The sequence below is a fragment of the Molossus molossus genome, unplaced genomic scaffold, assembly GCF_014108415.1.
Source record: "Molossus molossus isolate mMolMol1 unplaced genomic scaffold, mMolMol1.p scaffold_m16_p_4, whole genome shotgun sequence".
Lineage (NCBI taxonomy): Eukaryota > Metazoa > Chordata > Mammalia > Chiroptera > Molossidae > Molossus > Molossus molossus.
Genome location: NW_023425377.1, coordinates 16821798 through 16843027, shown reverse-complemented (window position 1 = coordinate 16843027; position 21230 = coordinate 16821798). Strand labels below are relative to the sequence as shown.

Sequence of the window (21230 nt, the reverse complement as noted above, 5' to 3'; positions counted from 1 at the left end):
TACTAATGTTACGAAAGCTGGTTACAGAGGACTACTAATTCTAAAGCAATTATACAGCTCATGAATGTCACGACATTTTTTAAGGATTAATTACAGTGAATACCTTTGTTACAATAGCTAAGATTTTCTTTCACCTACAGAAACATGTTTGCTTCCTTTTTGTTGAGGGCTTTCAACTTACAAACATTATTCGGAGTACTGCAGGATACAGAACAGGGGAAAAAAAGAATAAATATTCTCACTGAATTTGGTTCAGAAACTTAAGTTATCATAATTTTTTTCCAAATAATTTTTTAAACATTTATTGAGATACTTTCCACATTTATTTTTGTTGTTAATCCTCACCCAAGGATATTTTTCCATTGATTTTTTTAGATAGAGTGGAAAGGAACGAGGGAGGGAGGGAGGGAGGGAGAGAGGGACAGAGAGAGATATCAATGTGAGAGAGTCACCAAGGCTGGGGACCAAACCTGCAACCCAGGTACGTGCCCTTGACCAGAAATCAAACCTGAGACCCTTGGGTCCACTGGCCGACACTCTGACTACTAAGCCAAACCAGCCAGGGCTCAAGTTATTTTTAACTTATATAAGGTATACACTAAAAAAATCACCTTTACTATAGTGAAATACAACATATTTTTGTTTTGTTTAAATAATGTCCTTTAGCTTTGTCCAGTTTGGCTCAGTGGTTAGAGTGTCAGCCTGTGGACCAAAGAGGCATGGGTTCGATTCCGGTCAAGGACATGCACTTCAGTTGCAGTTTGGTCCCGGGCCCTGGTTGGGGTCATATGTGAGGCAACCAGTAGATGAGTCTCTCTCACATCGATGTTTCTCCTCTCTCTCCCTCTCACTCTATCTGAAGATAAATGGAAAAGATATCCTCGGGTGAGGATTTAAAAAAAAAAAAAGTCCTTTAAAAGCCAAAATCAGCCCTGCAGGTTTGGCTCAGCAGTTGGAGTGTCAGCCTGCAGACCAGAGTCCCAGGGTTGGTTCCTGCTAGGGGCACATACCCCCCCCCAAGAAATCTTTAAAAAATAAAATAAAAGTTACCAAAATCATGACTATATGTATATTTTGAATGTGGATCATCTATATTTAAATCTAGATTCTATTCTCTAGATGAGTTACTCTGGGCAAGTTCTTAGACTTCTCTGTGGTCAAATTCCTCATTAATAAACTGAAGATAATAATGTTGTCAACACTGTTCTTGGCATGTGGCAAATGCTCAATAACTATTAGCTTTTATTAGAAATATCTGGACTTAAAAGATTTTCTTGGTAATATAAATCAACTTACCAAATTTAACATACTCATTAAAAAATATTTATTGAGCCCTTACTATATATGTCATACGCTATTGTAGGAGTTAGTAATATAGCAGTAACAAAACAAAGTCTTGCCCTTTACAAGCTTAGGTCCCAGAGGCAGATGACTATATGTAAATAAATAAAGCAGGGCAAAGAGTGTGAACACATGCGATTTTACATAGGAACGGAATACTGGAAGGAGGGAATGGTGGTAGATGAGGTCAGAGTGAGCAGCAGAGAGCCAGATCATGGAAAGGCTGATAAACAGAGATGAGAAGAGACTGGGAGTCTCTTCTGAGCAGATCTGACAATATTTTTAAATCACTCTTGTTACTGTGTGGAGAGCAGAATATAGGGTCAAAATTTTTATTCAGCTTCATGAAAAATGAGTCATACCTCAAAAGCCCATTCAGTACCAAACTTATAATTGTAAGTCAAACACATCAAATTAAGGACATGATTTAACCATGGTGATTAAACTGCAAATAAAAACACAGTTTTAATAATATAACTTTACGTCACTTTATTTTTTCTTGATTGATTTTAGAGAGAGAGAGGAAGGGAGAGGGAGAGAAAGATAGAAACATCGATGAGAGGGAACATCAACTGGCTGCCTCCTGCATGACCCCCACTGGGGATCTGGCCCACAAATCAAACCGGGCATGTGCCCTGACCTCTTGGTGCATGGGTCGATGTTTAACTACTGAGCCACACTGGCCGGGCAACTTTAAGTCACTTTAAAAAATGACAACTGAAGAATGAATATGAGAAAAACAGAAAAAAGTTCAGCATGTTTATTTGCATTGTTCTTGAATGATTTGCTTAAAAATGCATGAAAACAAATGGCAAAGAAAATAAACTGAATTTTCAATGCATGTCATTTTTCTACTATAAAGATATAAGGCTATTTGGATGAGAATTTTTTTTTTTTTTTTAATCCTCACCTGAGGACTTTTTTCCATTTTTTGTTCAGGTAGAATGGGAGGGAGAGAGAGGAACAGAGAGAGAGAGATAAACATCGATGTGAAAGGAACACATCGAGTGGCTGCCACCCGCACAACCGACCAGGGCCGGGGACAAACTGCAGCCGAGGTACGCGCCCTTAGCGGGAACCGAACCTGGGTCTCTCAGGACCGCAGGCCGACGCTCTAACCACTGAGCCAAACCGGCCAGGGCTGGATGAGAATTTTTGAGTGAAACGTTTCAAAAGCATGTGTACACATTTACAACATAATGGTGAGTTTGTATGGAAATTATAACAAGTATATTAGAATTGAAGACTCTCCTAAGAATTTAGAAACTAAACAAAATTAATATGCCAAAAGGAGACATTCTAAAGTAACTAGACTTTTCTTAAGTATAAAACATGCCTATATTGCTGTACAGAAACAAAATCACTCATATTTAATAATTCATTGGCTAAATCTATCCACAACTCATAAATAGCTATAAATTGGTTCCAACATAGGAATATGCTATGTTCTTTTACCCATATTTAGTTTTCAGGCTAAAGGGCTCTGATAAACCAAAAGAATTTCTTGCCAGTTGGAAAGATTGGTCTGAATAATTGGAAAGCCCTTTCTGCAATGTGCTTTCCTTATATATACTGCTCATCTATTGTCAGAGATCATGAAGTTGGTATCATATTTTAGAGGGTTCTGTTTCTTGATATTGTTCAGTTTCTTTAAGGATAAAATGTCAACTTCCATTTCCCTTCAAAAAATAAAGCTTTTTACATTTTAAAATGTTTACATTAGCAGTATCTTTAAAATCTTGAGAAAACACAAACTAACTAAACAAATATGAGCAGATGGAGCAATGTGTCTTTCCAAAGACTATTCCTCAATGTGTCTTTCAAAAGAGTTATTTCTGGGCCCTGGCCGGTTTGGCTCAGCGGATTAGAGTGTCGGCCTGCGGTCCAGAGAGACCCGGGTTCGGTTTCCGCTAAGGGCACGTACCTTAGTTGGTTTGTCCCCAGCCCTAGTTGGGTCATGCAGGTGGCAGCCACTTGATGTGTCCCTTTCACATCGATGTTTCTCTCTCTCTCTTCCTCTCTCTCCCTCCCACTCTATCTTAACAAAAAAATGTCTTCGGGTGAGGATAAAAAATAAAAACACACAAACAAAGAAAACATAAGAGTTATTTCTGTAATATGCTTTATAGTGTTAAAGTAAAAGCATTTACAATTTGGTAAATACAACCACGGCACACACAACAGAGATATTTCTATGAGTTTTCCTATATGTAGGTTAAGATGTCTACTCAAGTGAAGAGTTTCAGGAGAGCGTATCCACTGAAAATAATGATACATGGATTAAGACACAGTTATTACATATGTCTAGTACTATGCCAAGTGTTTCACATGCAATTTAATCCTCACAAGAACTCTGTAAAATAAACATTTCCATTTTATACAGATATTTAGAGCCCTGGTCGATTTGGCTCAGCAGTTAGAGCATCAGCCCATGGACCAAAGAGTCGTGGGTTCGATTCCGGTCAAGGGCATATACCTCGGATGTGGTTCGCCCCGGCCCTGGTTGGGTCATGTGGGAGGCAACCAGTCGATGCATCCCTCTCACATCGATGTATCTCTCTCTCTAACCCTCTCTCCCACTCTATCTGATGATAAATAGAAAAAGTATACTCAGGTGAGGATTAAAGGAAAGAAAAAAATTTAGAGATGCTGTCCTAATGCCCAAGATCACTGTTTCTTAGTAGTGGACCTATGACTTCAATCCAGTTCTGATCTCTGAATCACAAACCACTTCCCAGATCTATTAAATACCACCGGGAGATGCCTATGTATAGTAGACGACTATGTATTACTATAAAAATTACTATAAAAATACATAGATGGACAAACACAATAATTAGGCTAAACAAGAAAAGTCACATCTTAAAAAAAAACATAAAAGAATAAACAGTTAAATATGTTGTCCCAGAATGTTAAATAATGTCAGCTGAGACTGAAAAGAGTTAACTTTATACATAAGACCCATTACAAGTACTAAAAATGTACTTTGAATCTATGAGGTAGTTTTGCTCTCCAAACATCAGAGCTTAAGAAAATTGATCAAAATGACTAGACACAATTATCAATTTACAGGAAATAGTGAGGTTAGAAAAATATTTAAATAAACCCATGGCGGGGTCCAATTAGCAAAATCCAGACTGAGAGAAATGCAAATTGCACTTCTTCAATAAATAAATTGCAAGAGGGAAGAAAAGTATAGGTTGAACCTACAGATCAAAAGAACCAAGAGATATATCCACTATCCAGAAACATCAAAAAGGAATTATGAGGCAATTGAGAAATGACTACTGACTGGACATTTGATATTAAGTAATCATTTTTTAAGATTTTATAATGGTATTGTGGTTATGATTTTTAAAATAATGACTCCTTACCTTTTAGATATTGATATATTTATAGATGAAATGGTATCTGAGACTTGCTTCACAATAATATGAAGAAGGGGTGTTAGGTAGTACAAATGAAGCAAGATGGGCCAAACTGTTGGAGCTATTCATGTCTACACAGATAGTCCTTCCATTTTCTGATATTTTAAAAATTTTACATAATAAAAGCTAACAAGCATATACATTTCAACTACATTGAAGTCTAAATCTAAATATAAAAGATAAAACAGCCCAGCTGAGCCCTGGCCGGTTTGGCTCAGAGGTTAGAGCGTCAGCCTGCGGTCCGGAGACCCGGGTTCAGTTCCCGCTAGGGGCACGTACTTCAGTTGCAGTTTGTCCCCGGCCCTGGTTGGTCATGTGGTGGCAGCCACTCGATGTGTCCCTTTCACATCGATGTTTCTCTCTCTCTGTCTCTTCCTCTCTCTCCCTCCCACTCTATCTGTACAAAAAAAAAAAAAAAAAAAAAATGGCACAATGTCCTCGGGTGAGGATTAAAAAATAAAAATAAAAATAAAAATAAATAAAATAAAACAGCCCAGCTGATGTGGCTCAGTGGCTGAATGTTGACCCATGTACCAAGAGGTCACTGGTTCAATTCTTGGTCAGGGTACATGCCTGGATTAGGGGCGGAACCCCAGTGGGGGTATGCAGGAGGCAGCCAATCAATGTTCTCTCTCATGGATGTTTTTATCTCTCTCTCCCTCTCCCTTCCTCTCTCTCCAAAATCAATACAGAAATTCATATAATATATATATATATATATGTATTTACTGCATAAAGCATTTCATATATATGAAAAGATAAAACAATAAGATTTCTTCAAGATTAAAATATTTATTTAAGCTGCCTATATTCTTCTTAAAGTTATATTAAATGTTAGAAATAAGTAAGAAATAAGTAAGAAAATAACACATTAAAAAAAGTTTCAACTGTAGAGCTATACTGTAAAACTAGGCACGCTAGTAAGAAGTACTTAAGAAGGCCAAGTACTTTCAGTGGATGTTATCAGTAAACATGAAAAACTACTTGTAGTCTGGCCAGTGTGGCTCAGCAGCTGAGTGTTGACCCATGCACCAAGAGGTCGCTGGTTCGATTCCTGGGCAGGACACATGCCCAGGTTGTGGGCCCGATCCTCAGTGGGGACCATGCAGGAGGTGGCCAATCGATGTTTCTATCTCTCTCTCCCTCTCACTTCCTCTCTCTCTCTATAATCAATAAAGGAAAAAAACCACTTGTAAAGTAACACTGAAGAGTTCAGGAAAACACAAGGCAGTTAAGTGCTTTTTTAAACTACAGAAAATCTCCCCTAAGAAAGGCCGGCAGAGGATAAATTAAACTCATCTTTCTTTTTTTTTTTTTTAACTTTTTTCTTCTTCATTGATTTTAGAGAGAGAGGAAGGGATAGGGAGAGAGAGATAGAAATATCGATGAGAGAGAACATCAATTGGCTGCCTCCTGCATGCCCCCCACTGGGGATCAGGCCCACAACCTGGGCATGTGCCCTGACTGGGAATCGAACCAGAGACCTCTTGGTGCATGGGTGGACGCTCAAACACTGAGCCACACCGGCCGGGCTAACCTCATCTTTCTTTGGAATTAAATTCTTATCTACTTTTGTCCAATTACTAGAAGAGAGGAAGGATATTGTTTGAGCAGTAACAATTTTTACACTAGTTCCAAAAAAAGTTGGTATGGGAAGACAGAAAGCTGACAAGCAGCTTTCCTTTCAAGTTCCAAGAGGCAAACTGAACAGAGATTTACTGGTAAGATAGGAAAAATGAGAGAAAAAAACTGAAAGAAAAACAAAACCAATGATAAGTTCAAGGTGTGGCATATTTGTAGTGGGAAAGTTTCTTTAAGGCAGATATTTTACTTTGCAAGTTCACAAATAGAGGACTAATCCAATAAATAGTAAATGTACTATCTGTTGAAATAATTTCTATAAAATTACAGGAATGAACTATTTTCTAGAGAAGCAAAAGGTTCTCCCTCAGGGGTCAGCCTGACGAGAACAGTAGTTTCTACAGCTCTATTACATTATGTAACATTTAGGAACTGAAAACATGCATATAACACCAACAAAAACCAACTTACTGGGGGAAAATGCAAACTATGCTTAAGAGAATAACTTAAAATGGATTATGTGTAGCAGTTGCCTTAGGATCTTGGCCAGCACTGTTTGAATCTCCATCATAAAAAATAAGAGCCATTGGGGGGAAAAGGAGAAACATCTGTAACAAAAACAAATTAATAAATAAAAAAAATAAGAGCCATTGATGAAGTAGATTTACCATTAATATTATTCCCTGAGATGAAAGAGGATTAGGCAGGCTTGAACAATAAGCAACAGTTTTGATCTACCACTTACACTACATCATCCTGTTTCCAAAATTTGGAGGAAAAAATATAACAGAACTGTAGCAACTTTCAATTTATATCATGTATGATGTGACAAATATAAAAGTATCCAATCTGATTACAGCCTCAAATAGCAGGAGGCAGGCCACAGGACAGCAGTGGTCAAGCGGGTCCTGGTTGGTGGGAGTGGTGCCACTTATCCTTTCCTGCCACAGCTGCCTTTGTGCAGCTTGAGTACAAGGGGGAGGAAACGGTACTTAAGCTCTGGCTGGCCTAGGGCTTTATCTGCTTTTCCTCAGTTCCACACTGTTCTGCAAAACAGAGCTGTTCAATACCACCAGGAGGTGCCACAATTGTGGAAAATATCTCCCCACCATCTGTAAGTCTTAAAGGTCTCAAAAGCCAATATTTGAAATATATCATTAGACTTAAGAACTGCCACCATACTGGATCAAACAGTAGCTCCAGGGAACACATTTTCAGAGCACATTTTTCTTTCTGAAGTAAACCTCATTGGGTAGGGATAAACACTAAATAAAAGACCTACTTTTTCTGAGTCATGGGTTCTACTTATTTACTGCATAAAGCATTTAAATAGAACCTTTATTGATTACTACTCTTTTTTAAAAATGTCCCTTTTTAGCCAAAACTGTCTCTGGAGGATAATGACTTTCAAAAACTTATCTGCTATTATGAAATACTAGTTCTAATTTTTTCCCCTGGTGGAAATTCATGTCTCCAAACAGCCAGTGAAGTTGGAAAAAGTCCTCCTCTAGCCAAATCCCTCATTTTACAGATAAGCAAACCAAGGTCTGGAGATTCATGTGATCCTGCCTCGAATCATACATATAGCTGGTCTAAAAGGCAATGTCAGAATCTGAACCGAGTACCAAAAACCCCAAACCATTGCCCCTTCTATCATATACGCCCTCATTCTATTACTCTAAGTTCTCAGAGCAGTTCTTAATCACTTCATTGTGATTTCACTGCAAGTTTCCTGATCACCTTATCCCCTTGCTAAGAGCAGCCATTCTATGGATCCACTTCACCACCATTAACAGCATTTTAAGGTGAATAGTCTATCTGGACACAGTGCCACAGGTACTGGTTCTGCAAGATGTTTACATTTCTGGGGAAGAATTTCTTCTCTCCTGCCAGTGAAAGATGAAAATTAAATCCTGAGTATTCATCAGTAAAATAACCTCATGTTCTAATCTTAATATCATGTCAGACACCCAGGAAAGCTTTCAAAAGTCCTTGGTGGCAAAATTCTTACAAATTCTTGAATAACTTGGTTCAAGTCTCCATTCTAAATTGGGTAGTACAAAGGTAGAAGTTATTTTTCAACAACAGCTCTTCTATGAGATGATTTGGTAACTACTTATGTGGCATATTTAACCTAAAGCACTAGGAGATTAGTAACATGGGTGATAAAGACAAGCAATGGAAGAACACCAGCAGCAGAAATATTGCCTTAATTGCTGTCTCTTGAAAAATGTATGGCCTCTTCAAATTTTTTGAGTATCATAAATTTAGTCCTCTCAGATAACATGGTGTTTCTTAGTGGTTTTCTTTTGCTGTCATCCTGCTTAGAAACTTTTGAACTTTTAAAAATCGTTTAAGCTAGTACCCTAGTCTTTATACTACATATAAAAAAACAACCATTGGATCTGGAAAAGAAGTATTTCATCTTTAGAAAGCAAAAGCAGAGTGTATAAGTAGAAAAATAACTCCCAAATAAGTGTCTCAGGGTTTAATGGTCAAATAAATAGTTGATAAAGGAAAATTATTAAAGCAAATCACTTTTCAAACATGGGGATTCTCTTTTAATGATGTTTATCTCTCAATGCAGAATAGTTGCCATAGTTATTAAAAGTATACTGATCTAGCCCTGGCCAGTTCGGCTCAGTGGTCAGAGCGTCGGCCTGCGGTCCGGAGAGACCCGGGTTCGGTTCCCGCTAAGGGCACATACCTCGGTTGCAGTTTGTCCCCGGCCCTGGTTGGTCGTGCGGGTGGCAGCCACCCGATGTGTCCCTTCACATCGATGTTTCTCACTCTCTCTCCCTTCCTCTCTCTCCCTCCCACTCTATCTGTACAAAAAATGGAAAAATATCCTCGGGTGAGGATAAAAAAAAAAAAAAAAGTATACTGATCTAAACATACTGTGTTATCTAGGCTTTTAACCCTTAATTCTAGCATTCTAAGGTAAGCATCTATCATTATTTTCATACTGCACCTGAGAACCCTGGGGCACTTGAGGTGAATTAACTTGTCACAGTTACAGTGTTTGAACCAGCTCTGTGTTCCTTAGGAGGTCTACTGCCTTCTTGATAACATAGAAAATTTGAAAATATGGCCAAAGTCTAAGTTCTATCTGATGCATTATCCAAGCCAATGTGAATGATTTTTCCTGGAGTCAAGAAAGCCTAACAATCTGTCACCTACACTTCCTAATTTCATGTGGGATGGGTGGCACAAAAGAACTGTTTCTGTCACCATACTTATTGCATACTCACTAAAACCCAAAAGGAAGAGACTGGTTAAATTCTTAAACTTTATTTCCTGTCTAAAAGACCTTACTTAATCACTGCTATATCTGATATAATCGTTTTAGATGTTCAAGTTGTCTTAGTGTAGTAAGATACTAAAGTTATCACTTAAGTCTTAAAGGAAATCAGCTACGTATTAGTCACTTTACCTGTCAGGGAAGTTAAAGTAGATCAACAGGATATAAACCTGGGTTGTTTTCTTCTTTAGGGGAAATTTCTTAACGACTTGTTAATTAAACCGAATGAAATAAGTGGCCATCCAAAAATGAAGTGTAGTGTTAAAGGCAACAGGAAAAGAATGACAAGAAGTTGTGGTGATCTACTTTCACTACTGATAGAAAAGCAAAGATGAGTCTCCTCTTGATTAACTTCAGCCTGACCACAGTGGCCACTTGTTACACCTACCACCCACTCCAACATTCAGTCTCATTAGAAATTACGAGACCCAGCGAGATGAAGGATCTATCCCGACCAGGTTTGAGGGCTCTGCACCACACCCCGAGGGGCACTGGGCCAGTGCACAGCGTCCCCACCCCAGGCCCTCGCCGCAGCCCAGGAGGCAAAGCACACAGCCTGGGGCCAAGACAGTCGGTCCTCCGCCAGGGCAGCGACCCAGCTCTGGACAACCCCGCCCCCTTCCCGGACCGAAGGGTTCGTGTCTGCGGGGGTGAGGGTAGGCGCTGAGTGAGAAAGGCCCGGATAGCAGCGAAGGGGGCTAAGAGGATGTTCTGAAACTAGGAAGAGTCCCTTCCCAGCCGCGCCGATCGGGACGAGGATCGGGGCCGGGGAAGAGCCGGCCGCCGCCATGATGGGGCTGGCCGGGCCGGGGGGCGTGACGCGGGCCGCCCGGTGCGCAGGGCCAGCTCCCCTTACCCCTCTCGGCTCCCCCGCGTGGGCCTGAGCCACAACTGCCCCCGGATACTCACGCTTTGTCCACCAGCTCCCGCACCTTCCACATGTTCAACATCGTGCCCGCGCGGCCCGGGCCGCCGCCTCCCTCTCCTGCTCCCCACGGATCCCGGAACACCTCCGCGCCGGGGCAGATCCAGGCCGGGTCGCCGCCACTGCCGCCGCCTCGAACTCCCCCAGTCGGCTCCTTCTCCAGGCACAGCCGCGGCGCTGCCGGTGACACGTCGAGACGTGGGGGCAGAGGCGCTGCGTGGAGCGGAAGCGCCCGAGGTTCCGCCCGCTGCGCGCGGGGCACGCCGGGACGCGTAGTTCTCTGCGCGCCACGCGGAGCCCTTTAAGAGTTGGCGAGTTAAGGTCGGTGTGGTCTCTCTTACACTGCCCGGGTGCTTCGGGGGGGCCCCCCCACCCCTCCCACCTACAGAACCAGAAACTCTGTGGGTGGGGCGCAGCAATCTGTGCATTAACACATCCTCCACGCTCAAGCTGAGAACCGCTGGTTCAATCGTGTAGTATTGTTGTGCTATTAATCATGATTGAACGGAAGTGTGAGTGGCGTATGTATTCCGCGCTGACAAAGCAGCACTGTGTGCGGTTCCAAGTGTCCAAATGTGCTTCCTTCTCTGGGCCTTAGTTTCCATCCCTGTAAATTGAAGAGGTTGTATTCTAAACGATTCCACCCGAATTCTATGATACGGTGGTTTCATATTTAGACAGATACAGGATATCCTTGTTAGATACTTTATAATAAAGCTCAGAAACTCAGTTTACACTCCATGGCAAATGGTAGAAAGACAGCAAGCACTATGACAGCCCCAGAACTTGGCAGGTTTACATTCTTAAAGCACAAGTATACACACACACTGCATTCAGTGTTTTATCACAGTGGTTGTCCATTTTTCACTAATATATTTTTGACAGTGTTCATCTTAAAGCTGTAAACAACCTTAAAGTTCATTTGGTCCAACTGCTTAAATTTTACAGTTCTTTTCATTCTACACATATTTACTGAGCATCTTCTATGTGCCAGGAATAGAGCATACAACTGGGGACAAGACAGACAAGCACCAGTTACTTCTCTTGGGTCCTAAAGGTCTTTGGAGGAAACAAAATAATCAAGGAAACATTAAGACAGTTGCAGATAGAGAATGCTTGAAGAAGACATGATAATGTTACAGAGAATGTTAGAGGAAAATAACATTTAGGAATATTTGGGGCCTCTTTGAAGACATTATATTTAAGCTGAAACTTGAGTGATGAAAAGGAGCTGCCCATAAAAGACAGATCTGCGGTAAAAGAATTCCTGGTGAGGGGAACAAAGACTGATTCACAAAGGAGAAGTGAAGTGCTGCTAGTCACAAAGCTAGGTAACAAGGATCCCAAATCAAGAACCCAGAACCTCTGACCCTAGTTCCTCAGGTCAAGTCACCTCTTCTTGTTGCCTCCACTTAATTACTGGAAGCAGCTTAGAAAAGGGTTTCAGTAAGGCTTTGGGATTAAGGCCTGAGAGAAGCAAGTTGAAAGAATTGCCAGGCAGAAAAGCACAAAAAGTAGAAATCAGGACAAAGCTATCTCAAAGCTTTGTCAAGAGTGCTTGGGCAGCCCTGGCCAGTTTGGCTCAGCGGTTAGAGCGTCAGCCTGCGGTCTAGAGAGACCCGGGTTCGGTTCCCGCTAAGGGCATGTACTTCGGTTGCAGTGCGGGTGGCAGCCACTCAATGTGTCCCTTCACGTCGATGTTTCTCACTCTCTCTCCCTTCCTCTCTCTCCCTCCCATTCTATCTGTACAAAAAATGGAAAAATATCCTCGAGTGAGGATAAAAAATAAAATAAAAAAATAAAAAAAAGAGTGCTTGGGCAGACGTGAAGTGAGCTGGAGACCTGGGTTGGAGGGGCAGGTAAAGATGAGCAGAGAGAGGTAGAAAAACTGGACTTTCAAATGAGAAGTTTGTGTTTCCTGTTGAAAGGACTGTCCAGCCCAAGATGCAAAGAATAGAATGTGGCAGGAGGAGACAAGAGAAACTACTTTGCATAAATAAGAGTTCAGCAAGTTAACCTTCAAACAAGTGGGTCCAGGGTACACCAACAGAATTGGCAGGGCATGAAAAATAACCACATTCCCAGCTCTGAGCCAGTTTTCACCTTAATAGCACTTTGAGGTCAGCTTCACCAGATTTACCTATAGAGCACAATGTCGTTGTCTACTTTGCTTGTTCCAACACCAAGTTTGGAAGTATCTAGACTTACTCCAGGGTTGTCACTTGTGGTTTTTTTCGCAGTTGTGCAGGGCCATCTAGCATGTAACACCAAAAAACTTGCTTATCCACTTTTTTTTTTTTTTGGTTAATCCTACGTAAGGATATTTTTCCATTGATTTTTAGATAGAGTGGAAAGGAGGGAAGGAAGGAGGGGGACAGAGAGAGAGAGAGAGACATTGATGTGAGAGAGACACATCGATTGGTTGCCTCCCTCATGGCCCCAGGGTCAGGGATCAAACCTGCAACCCAGGTATGTGCCTTTGACTGGGAATCAAACCCAGACCCTTCAGTCCTCAGACCGAGGCTCTAACTGCTGAGCTAAACCGGCCAGGGTGCTGTCTGCTTTGATTCAAGAGAACCCCTAATGGACTCGAAGAACCAGGCAAAGAGAGTTTGTTTAAAATAAAAAATAAAAAAGTGGTCACAAAACTAATCATTTGTATGTCAACAAAGTGTTCCATTTTTACCTTTATCTTGCAAGTTTGGGAGCAGTTTCCATAGTAACTTCTTTGTGGCAATTTAAATGTGTCAGTGGTAGAAAAATAAATAAGAAAACGCCCCCTACCCCTCCAACTCCCATCCATTCATCTTCAGGAAAACAGTTTTCACTCAATGAACTGACACTTTTAGTAAGGCCAAACCAGTGCAAGATTTGAAAACAAATGTATTCGGCTGTGTTATTTATATATGAGGGTCAGTTATAGACATTGACTGCTGACCTCATGTGGTTGGCTCCTTGGTGTTTTCTTTGGGGGAGTTTAACTCACAGCACACAGGTGTGGCAGCCCTCGGAAGGCACCGCCCAGGCTGCTGTTCAAGAGAACCAGTGTGAGGAGTGTGGATGGCCAACAGCTCCCAGCTGCCACTCCTTGAGAATCAACCACAGCACCTGTACCAAGGCCACGCTTTCCCAGGCAATGACTAAGCAAGGTGTGTTGGAGCTGGACCATTTCTGCCGAAGGCCGGACTCCTCTTAAGCAAGCATTGTCCTGGACTTTCTATCAACATGGCCAGATTTCCTCAGAGCTTCCCTGCAATTGGAGGATCCCCTTTCCCACCGTCTTCTTGCCTTCCTTTTCTCCTCTGACAGGTGTTAGAACTTCCTTCTGGTCTGAGGCTCATTCCCACCTACTCTTGTTCCCTTTTCCCTTATGCTTCATCCGTGTTTCCCTCAACAAATCTCTTCTACTTCTACTTCCATCTTGGCTTCTGCTTTCTGCAGCGCCCAAATTGACACAACAAGCAAGCGGTCGGAACTTGGTTTCAGTATTTGGCTCAATGAGTCTTGGTTTTTTTTTTGTTGTTTTTTTTTTTTATCACACCTGACTGCTCCTCTTGCTAACCTAAAAATAAAAAGACCTCTCAAAGTGAAAGGCAAACAAGTGTTTATTTGGGATCAGAGAATAGCTAACTGGGAATCATTTATTCAGGCAGGCGTCCAAACAATGTTCTGATCAGTAGACAAAGGCAATGGTTACTTACAAGAAGGGAAACGGGAACAATTACATCAATAGAAGGAAGGCATTTCTGTTGGTGCACATAAGATAACATAGTGATATTAATTCTAAACAATGTTTTTAATTTTTAGTCCAGTAATCGCAATAACTGCTTTCTTGTTAAATTTGCAAATGGTTCTTTGGGAAACAAGTTTACTTAGGCCCAGTCCAAAGGAGATTTTTTGCCCCGTTTTTAATGTTCCAAGGTTTGAGGTATGAGAGGTCCAAGGCAGTTCCTCTGGCATGGCAGCTCCGGCTCCATTTTAAAGTGGCTCCATTTATATTATTATTTATATTCTCTAAAAGTCAGGACACAATTTTTGATCATAATAAGAGGGTTGCCACAAGATACCTGCAGATTATTTATTTCATAACTCTAGGGGAACGATTTATGTGGACTACCATGACCTGCCAGACAATTAATCCCAGAGAGGAAGTATACGGTAATGGTTAGTGAGTGCAGTTTCTGGACTCGGACCTACCAAAGCCCAAATTCTGCATCTGCTATTCAGTCTCTTGTCATTTTGGGTAAGATCATTAAACTAGAAAGCATAGTGGTTGTGAACTAGACTCTGCAGCCAGATCCTGGGTTTGCATGTAGTAAATGCTCACTAAGTTCTACCTCATTATTAATATCAAACCTCTTATCTTATGTGGATTTTAGCTTTTTTCCTTATAAACTGAGAGGTTTGGTCTTTCAGAGTATCCTAGACCCCGCCATACAACAGAAGTTCCTGGGCACCCTTAAAACTTTCAGATTGGCCCTGGCCGGTTTGCCTCAGCGGAAGGAGCGTCGGCCTGCGGTCCAGAGAGACCCGGGTTCAGTTCCCGCTAAGGGCATGTACCTCAGTTGCAGTTTGTCCCCGGCCCTGGTTGGATCGTGCAGGAGCCACTCGCTGTGTCCCTTTCACGTCGATGTCTCTCTCTCTCTCTCTCTCTCTCTCTCCTCTCTCTCTCTTCCTCTCTCTCCCTCCCACTCTGTCTGAACAAAAAATGGAAAACTGTCCTCGAGAGAAGATAAAAAATAAAAATATACAATTTCAGATGGTCATGTCCTAACCCCTGAATTCTTGATTCAATAGGTGTATTATCTCCTACACTTTTGGTCACAAGTGACTGAAATGAAAACTAGTTTTAAGCAGAGCAAAGGAGTTTATTGGTAAAGGGGAATGGAGAGAGTTCCGACAAAGAATTTGCCTTGGGAAGTCAGCAAATGTCTGAACTCTCTAGTTCTCATTTTTCCTTATTGCAGATTGGTTTCTCTCAGTTGGCAGGTGATAAGGACACCACCTTGTGGGAAATAGTTACCGGTTTTCCATTTAGGCAACCATGTGGGAAGAGGTACTTTGTCTTTCATCCACTGAGTTGATTATCACAGGGAAAGACTCTGATTGGCCTAGTTTCCGTCACGTGCCTACCTACCAGCCAGGCACCTCTAGGGAGGGATGCATTACAGATTTGGTAGCTTTAGGAGAACCCCACGGAGTGGGGAAAGACTGGTTCTCTGAAGAAAGCCACACCCTGGCAGAAAAGGCAACAGTTGTTGCTACTGTAGGTCCCAGGTCAGGGCTAGGAATTTGGTGTGTGTTTTTTTCTTGTTAATCCTCACCTGAGGATATTTTTCCATTGATTTTTTTTTTTTTTTTTTTTTAGATAGAGTAGAAGGGAGCAAGGGAGAGAGAGAAACATTAATGTAAGAGAGACACATCGATAGGTTGCCTCCCGCATGACTCCAACCCAGAGGGGGTGAGAGGGGTTGAACCTGCATCCCAGGTACGTGGCCTTGACCGGGAATCAAACCCATGACCCTTGGCCCTCAGGCTGATGCTCTAACCGCTGAGCCAAATTGGCCTGGGCAGGAATCTGTATTTTTTAAAAAACTTCTTAAGTGATTTTGCCAGGGTTTGGGGTGCTCTGGATTAGATGACACAAGGTCCTTTTCGCTCTAACACTATACTTTTTATTTTTAAGGTCCAAATTCCACAAAAGTTGGGTTGGAGAGAGCAAAAGAGAAGATTACCATGGGGATAACAGAAGAGAAAAGGCAGCAACCAAGAAGAAAGGCACTGAACGGCGTTGCAGCGTGCGCAGCAGGCAGGCCGGCAGCAGGGCCTGCCCTCGCTGACTGCTCTGCTGCACTTCGTTCTGCTGTCGGGGCTGGCAGCGGGGCCCAGGTGGACCTATTCCGAAAGCCTGGTAGGTGCTCTAAAGGGCTAACACATTTGCAGTCCTGCAAGAATGTGCAGGTGCTGGCAGGAGGTGAGATGGAGGCAGAGTGCTCTTGGAATCATTTCCCTGCATCCTGGATGCTCTCTCCTGTCTCCCGGCCACAGGCGAGTCCAGGGTGGATGCGCTGCTCCTAGTGTCTAGGCCTCTGAAAACTCGGTTCACACAAAGCCAAGGTGCCATCAATGAAGCAACTAGGCAGTGTGCTACTGCGGGAATTGGTCCTGTATTGTCAACTCAGAGTCAGGAGTGGATGGGTGGATGTCAGAAAGGATGAGCTGCCTGGTGTCTGGGGCAGTCTTTCTAGATAAGGTCAAGTGCCCTGGTGTCTGGGGCAGTCTTTCTAGATAAGGTCAAGTGCCCTGGGAAAGCCCCCAGGTGTCCAGACTTCAAATGGCTCTGCTGGTCTTTGAATTCTGTCAGTTCACTGAAAGAATTGTGCTCTAGAGGGAAAGTTCAGTGCAGTGAGCATCAGAAGATTCTGATGGACAGACCTCTGCTCTTTATTTTTTATTTTTTATATATATATATATATATTTTTTTTTGTACGTGCCCCTAGCGGGAACCGAACCTGGGACTCTCTGGTCCTCAGGCCGACGTTCCAACCGCTGAGCCAAACCGGCCATGGCCAGACCTCTGCTCTTTAATAAACACTATGAATGTGGCTAAAGATGTGGGAGATCAGTCAGCACAAGGAATGATTTCCTGGTGGGAAGGAGTCAACATTCAATGTTTGCTGGCCTTTGCAATGTGCAGTGGAGTTAAGTAAGTGACTAAAACCCATTGTTACCCAAGAAGCTTACAGTCTGCTATGGAAGATAGACATATAAATAGGCAAACAAAATCCACAGCAAGATATTTAAGGAGGCAGTATAGCATGGGGGAGAGGTCAGAGCATTGGCTGTCTTATCATCAGGACCTGGTTCACACCATACAGCTGTGGGGCCTTGATCTCCCAGGCCTTTGCACCCTTTTTGAGAAAAGGAGGGTAATGAGAGTCCCTGGCTCAGGGTTGTCGTGAGGAGTAAATGAGATGATGTGCATTAAATGTCTAGCAGAGTGCTTGACATGTAGCAAGGACTGATTAAATAAGATCAACTATCATATCCAGAGATCGTGGGCAACGTGGGAGAGGGTGTTAGATCAGCTCCATCAAATCTTTCAATAAATAGCCCTGGCTGGTTTGGCTCAGCAGTTAGAGCGTCGGCCTGCGGTCCAGAGAGACCCTCCCACTCTATCTGAACAAAAAGCGGAAAAATGTCCTCGGGTGAGGATAAAAAAAGAAAATCTTTCAATAAATATATATTTGGGCACTTGCCCTATTGCCAAAAAGTATACTGTGAAAAACAGACACCATTCCTGTTCTCATGAAGTTTACAGCCTGAGGGAGGAGATGGATTTTCAACGAGTAACACCCTGATAACTCCATCCCTGCAAATACAGTGAATGCAGTGGAAGGAAAGAACAGGGTGCTATGAGAGAATAGAACAGAGGTGTTTCATTCCAGTTAGGTCGGAGCAAGGGCCAGGACAGGCCTCTCTGGGAAAGTGACATTTAAGGTAAAGGCATTTTGAGTTAATGAGGTAGAGAAAGCGCATTCCAGATAGAGAGGACAGTCTGTCCCAAGGCCTGAGATAGGATATAGCTCAGCATGTTCCAGGATATGAAAGGAGGCCCAGTGAGGCTGGAGGGAGGGGGGAGGTGAGCCTTGCTCTGTTCTCCCTGCACTCCCACCCCCTCTATGGACTCCATTACCAGCATTCTCATGGCTTCTGGCTTCCTGTTGGGTTCAGTCAATGTTGTGAGGTGGGGTCAGAAGGTGGAGGAGAGACAAATCTGATATTTCTTTCCCCTGCCTCCCTGCTTTAAGAACATGGTTCTGGCCCTGGCCAGTTTGGCTCAGCGGTTAGAGCATCAGCCTGCGGTCCGGAGAGACCCGGGTTCGGTTCCCGCTAAGGGCACGTACTTTGGTTGCAGTTTGTCCCCGGCCTTGGTTGGTCGTGCCGGTGGCAGCCACTCGATGTGTCCCTTCACGTCGATGTTTCTCTCTCTCTCTCCCCCTTCCTCTCCCTCCCTCCCACTCTATCTGTACAAAAAAATGGAAAAAATATCCTCGGGTGAGGATTAAAAAAAAAAAAAAAAAAGAACATGGTTCTGCCAGCAGCCGAATCCCTCTGTGGCCACTGCTGGTATCAAGGGGTCTGCCTTCCATTACTCCAGCTCTCCTCACCCTGATGCTAACCCCTGGGGAAACTGACACTTCCCCAAACGTGGTTAGTTTCCTCACCCTGCCTGCCCTGCTGTATTTTGTCCCTTTGTCACGCTCTGAACTCTGAGTGTGCCAGTGTTTGCTGCTGGGACCCTGACTGAGACCAGGAGCCCCACAACCTGGGCGACTGGATGTCAAGTTAAGGACTGGCCTTTAGGTTTTTACCGAAAGTGCAAGAAGAAGCCACAAGCATGCTGTGGTCACTTCCTTGTCCCTCATGTTCTTCCAGCTGAGCCCCGTTTCTCTGCTGTCCTTGCGGAAGACGATCTTCTTCACCAATAGGCCCCTCTTCACTACTTCTTGAGCACAGTTGATTACTCCTTCCTTCTCAAAACTCCCTGCTCTCTTTGCTTTCATGACCTGCCCCCCCCCCCCCCAATCTTCAGAAACCTGTGCGGCTTGTAGATGTTGAGGGGACTGAGTTCTCTCCTTCATCGTCAACCATAATCATCTCTCATCTGAAGTACTGCAGATGCTTCCTAATTGCTTCCTCCCAGATCCTTGTGAATCATAAATGGGACCATATTACTGGTTGTACAAAGCACTTCATGGCTTCCCACAGCACTGAGAACCCAGACTTGACCTATCAGGCTCCATCCCTGGCCCAACGAGTTGTGTGCTAGAAGTAATACTAACCCTGTTGTCCTGTGGGTTAGGACGCAAGGCCGGCTCTGAGAGAAAAGGGTGGCGGTGGGCCATGAGCCCAGAAGGTAGTCCTGACATCTCTTATTGACAGCCTGGCAATATATTTTTTTTAACAATTAAAAATATATGTATATTTCCACCCTGGCCAGTGTGGCTCAGTTGGTTGAAGCATTGTCCTGTGCACTGAAGGGCCATGGGTTTGATTCCTGGTCAGGGCACATATAAGAGGCAACCGATTGATGTTTCTCTCTCTCTCCCTCTCCCTTCCTTTCTCTCTAAAATCAATAAAAACATATCCTCGGTTGAGGATTAAGATAAATAAGTAAATAAATAAATAAAATAAAAATATATGTATACTCCAGCTGGTCTTTGCTAAGAATAGGGCTTTATGTTATTGATTGGATTTTCATAGCATCTTGGACTTTCAGTTTATATTTAGAATTTACCAAAGTTTGCTTCACAGTTTATTTATAAACCTTCCATTGTGGTGAGGTTACTTTTGCTACTCTCTTTCTTGACTTGTTGATTTGACTACTTTTAGAACCTACTCTTTTCTTCTTAATGCTAAATATCTACTCTGGTGACAGCTTGTTATTATAGAAAAGGAGCGTCATGAGTTTTGTTTGCAAGTAGTTTCTGTCTGTGGAAGGTTTTCCTGTGTGTTAGCAGTTCTCTTAAATTATCACTCGAGTCTACAGTTTCTGGTGGGTGTTATCTAAATCTAGTTCCTCTTGGGAAGGTGTAACGTTAGAATTTCCCCATCTTCGATGACTCACCCTGAAAAGGAGTGGGCCGCGGCCTTGGCCTGGGAAACCCAAGATCTGACAGACCCAAATACCTACCGAGAGAGGAAGGACTGCAGAAAAAGAAAGCAAATATTACTATCTTCTGAAATAGATTCATTCTCTTTCTTCAAAAGTAATTTTTGGAATGTGTTTGTTAGTGTTTTATTACAAAAGTAAAATATACACATATATCCTCACATATCTAAATGCATTTGGAAATCGGTGTCAAAATCCTTGTGTAAGAATGTTCACAGCACCTGTACTGACAATAATAGTCCAAATCTAGAAATAACCCAAATGTCCATCAACAGGGTGTGATCAAGCAAATTGTGGCACATCATTTGAATGAAATACGTCTCAGAAATAAAAAGGAATGAAGTAGCAATGTAAGCAACAACCTGAGTGACTCCCATAGACATAATAGTGAACAAAAGAAGCCAGACACAAAAAGTTATGACCCCATTTATATATCATTCTACAACAGGAAAAATTAATTAAGGTGAAATAAATTAGAACCGTTGTTGCCTGAGGTGGAAGGAGGGGTGGGAACCAGAGAATTAAAAATTAAAGTACTATACATTCATTTTAACAAGTAAACAATCCAAACAATACATTTTAAAAAGTGAATCCTTCTTAATTTATTTCCACCCCACTATGGTAATCCCGTTAAAAGCTTCATATGTACTTTTCCACACTCTCTCCATGCTCACACAAATATAAAAAAACACGTGCACTTTTGTAGGTTTTGCTTTAGGATCATGCTGTACATGATGGTTGCTTTTTAAAACATCTCTGTAATAATATATCATGGATAGCCCTCCAGTTCAGTAAATACAGATCTAATCCATTCTTTTTAATATTGGTGTCATTCCTTAACATGCACCATCATTTATGGAATCACTTTTCCATTGATGCGTAGTCAGGTGGTTTCTACTTTTTGCTTTCACTCCTGCAAAGCGTGTTGCAATAAAATTGATCTCCATGCATCTATCTTGACATATGGTGTTTAGATTC

General features: G+C 42.4%; 1 protein-coding gene across 2 annotated transcripts in view; it reads right to left on the bottom strand.

Annotated features, from left to right (window-relative positions):
- The window catches only part of CLINT1 (clathrin interactor 1), a 60067-nt gene extending 49298 nt beyond the window's left edge, over positions 1–10769 (bottom strand). For both annotated transcript variants that reach the window (XM_036281729.1, XM_036281731.1), the window contains exon 1: positions 10561–10769. In XM_036281729.1, coding sequence (XP_036137622.1) covers positions 10561–10601 — 41 coding nt within the window. In that variant the 5' untranslated portion in view covers positions 10602–10769. The remainder of the gene's footprint in view (positions 1–10560) is intronic.
- Between the last annotated feature and the right edge of the window lie 10461 nt (positions 10770–21230).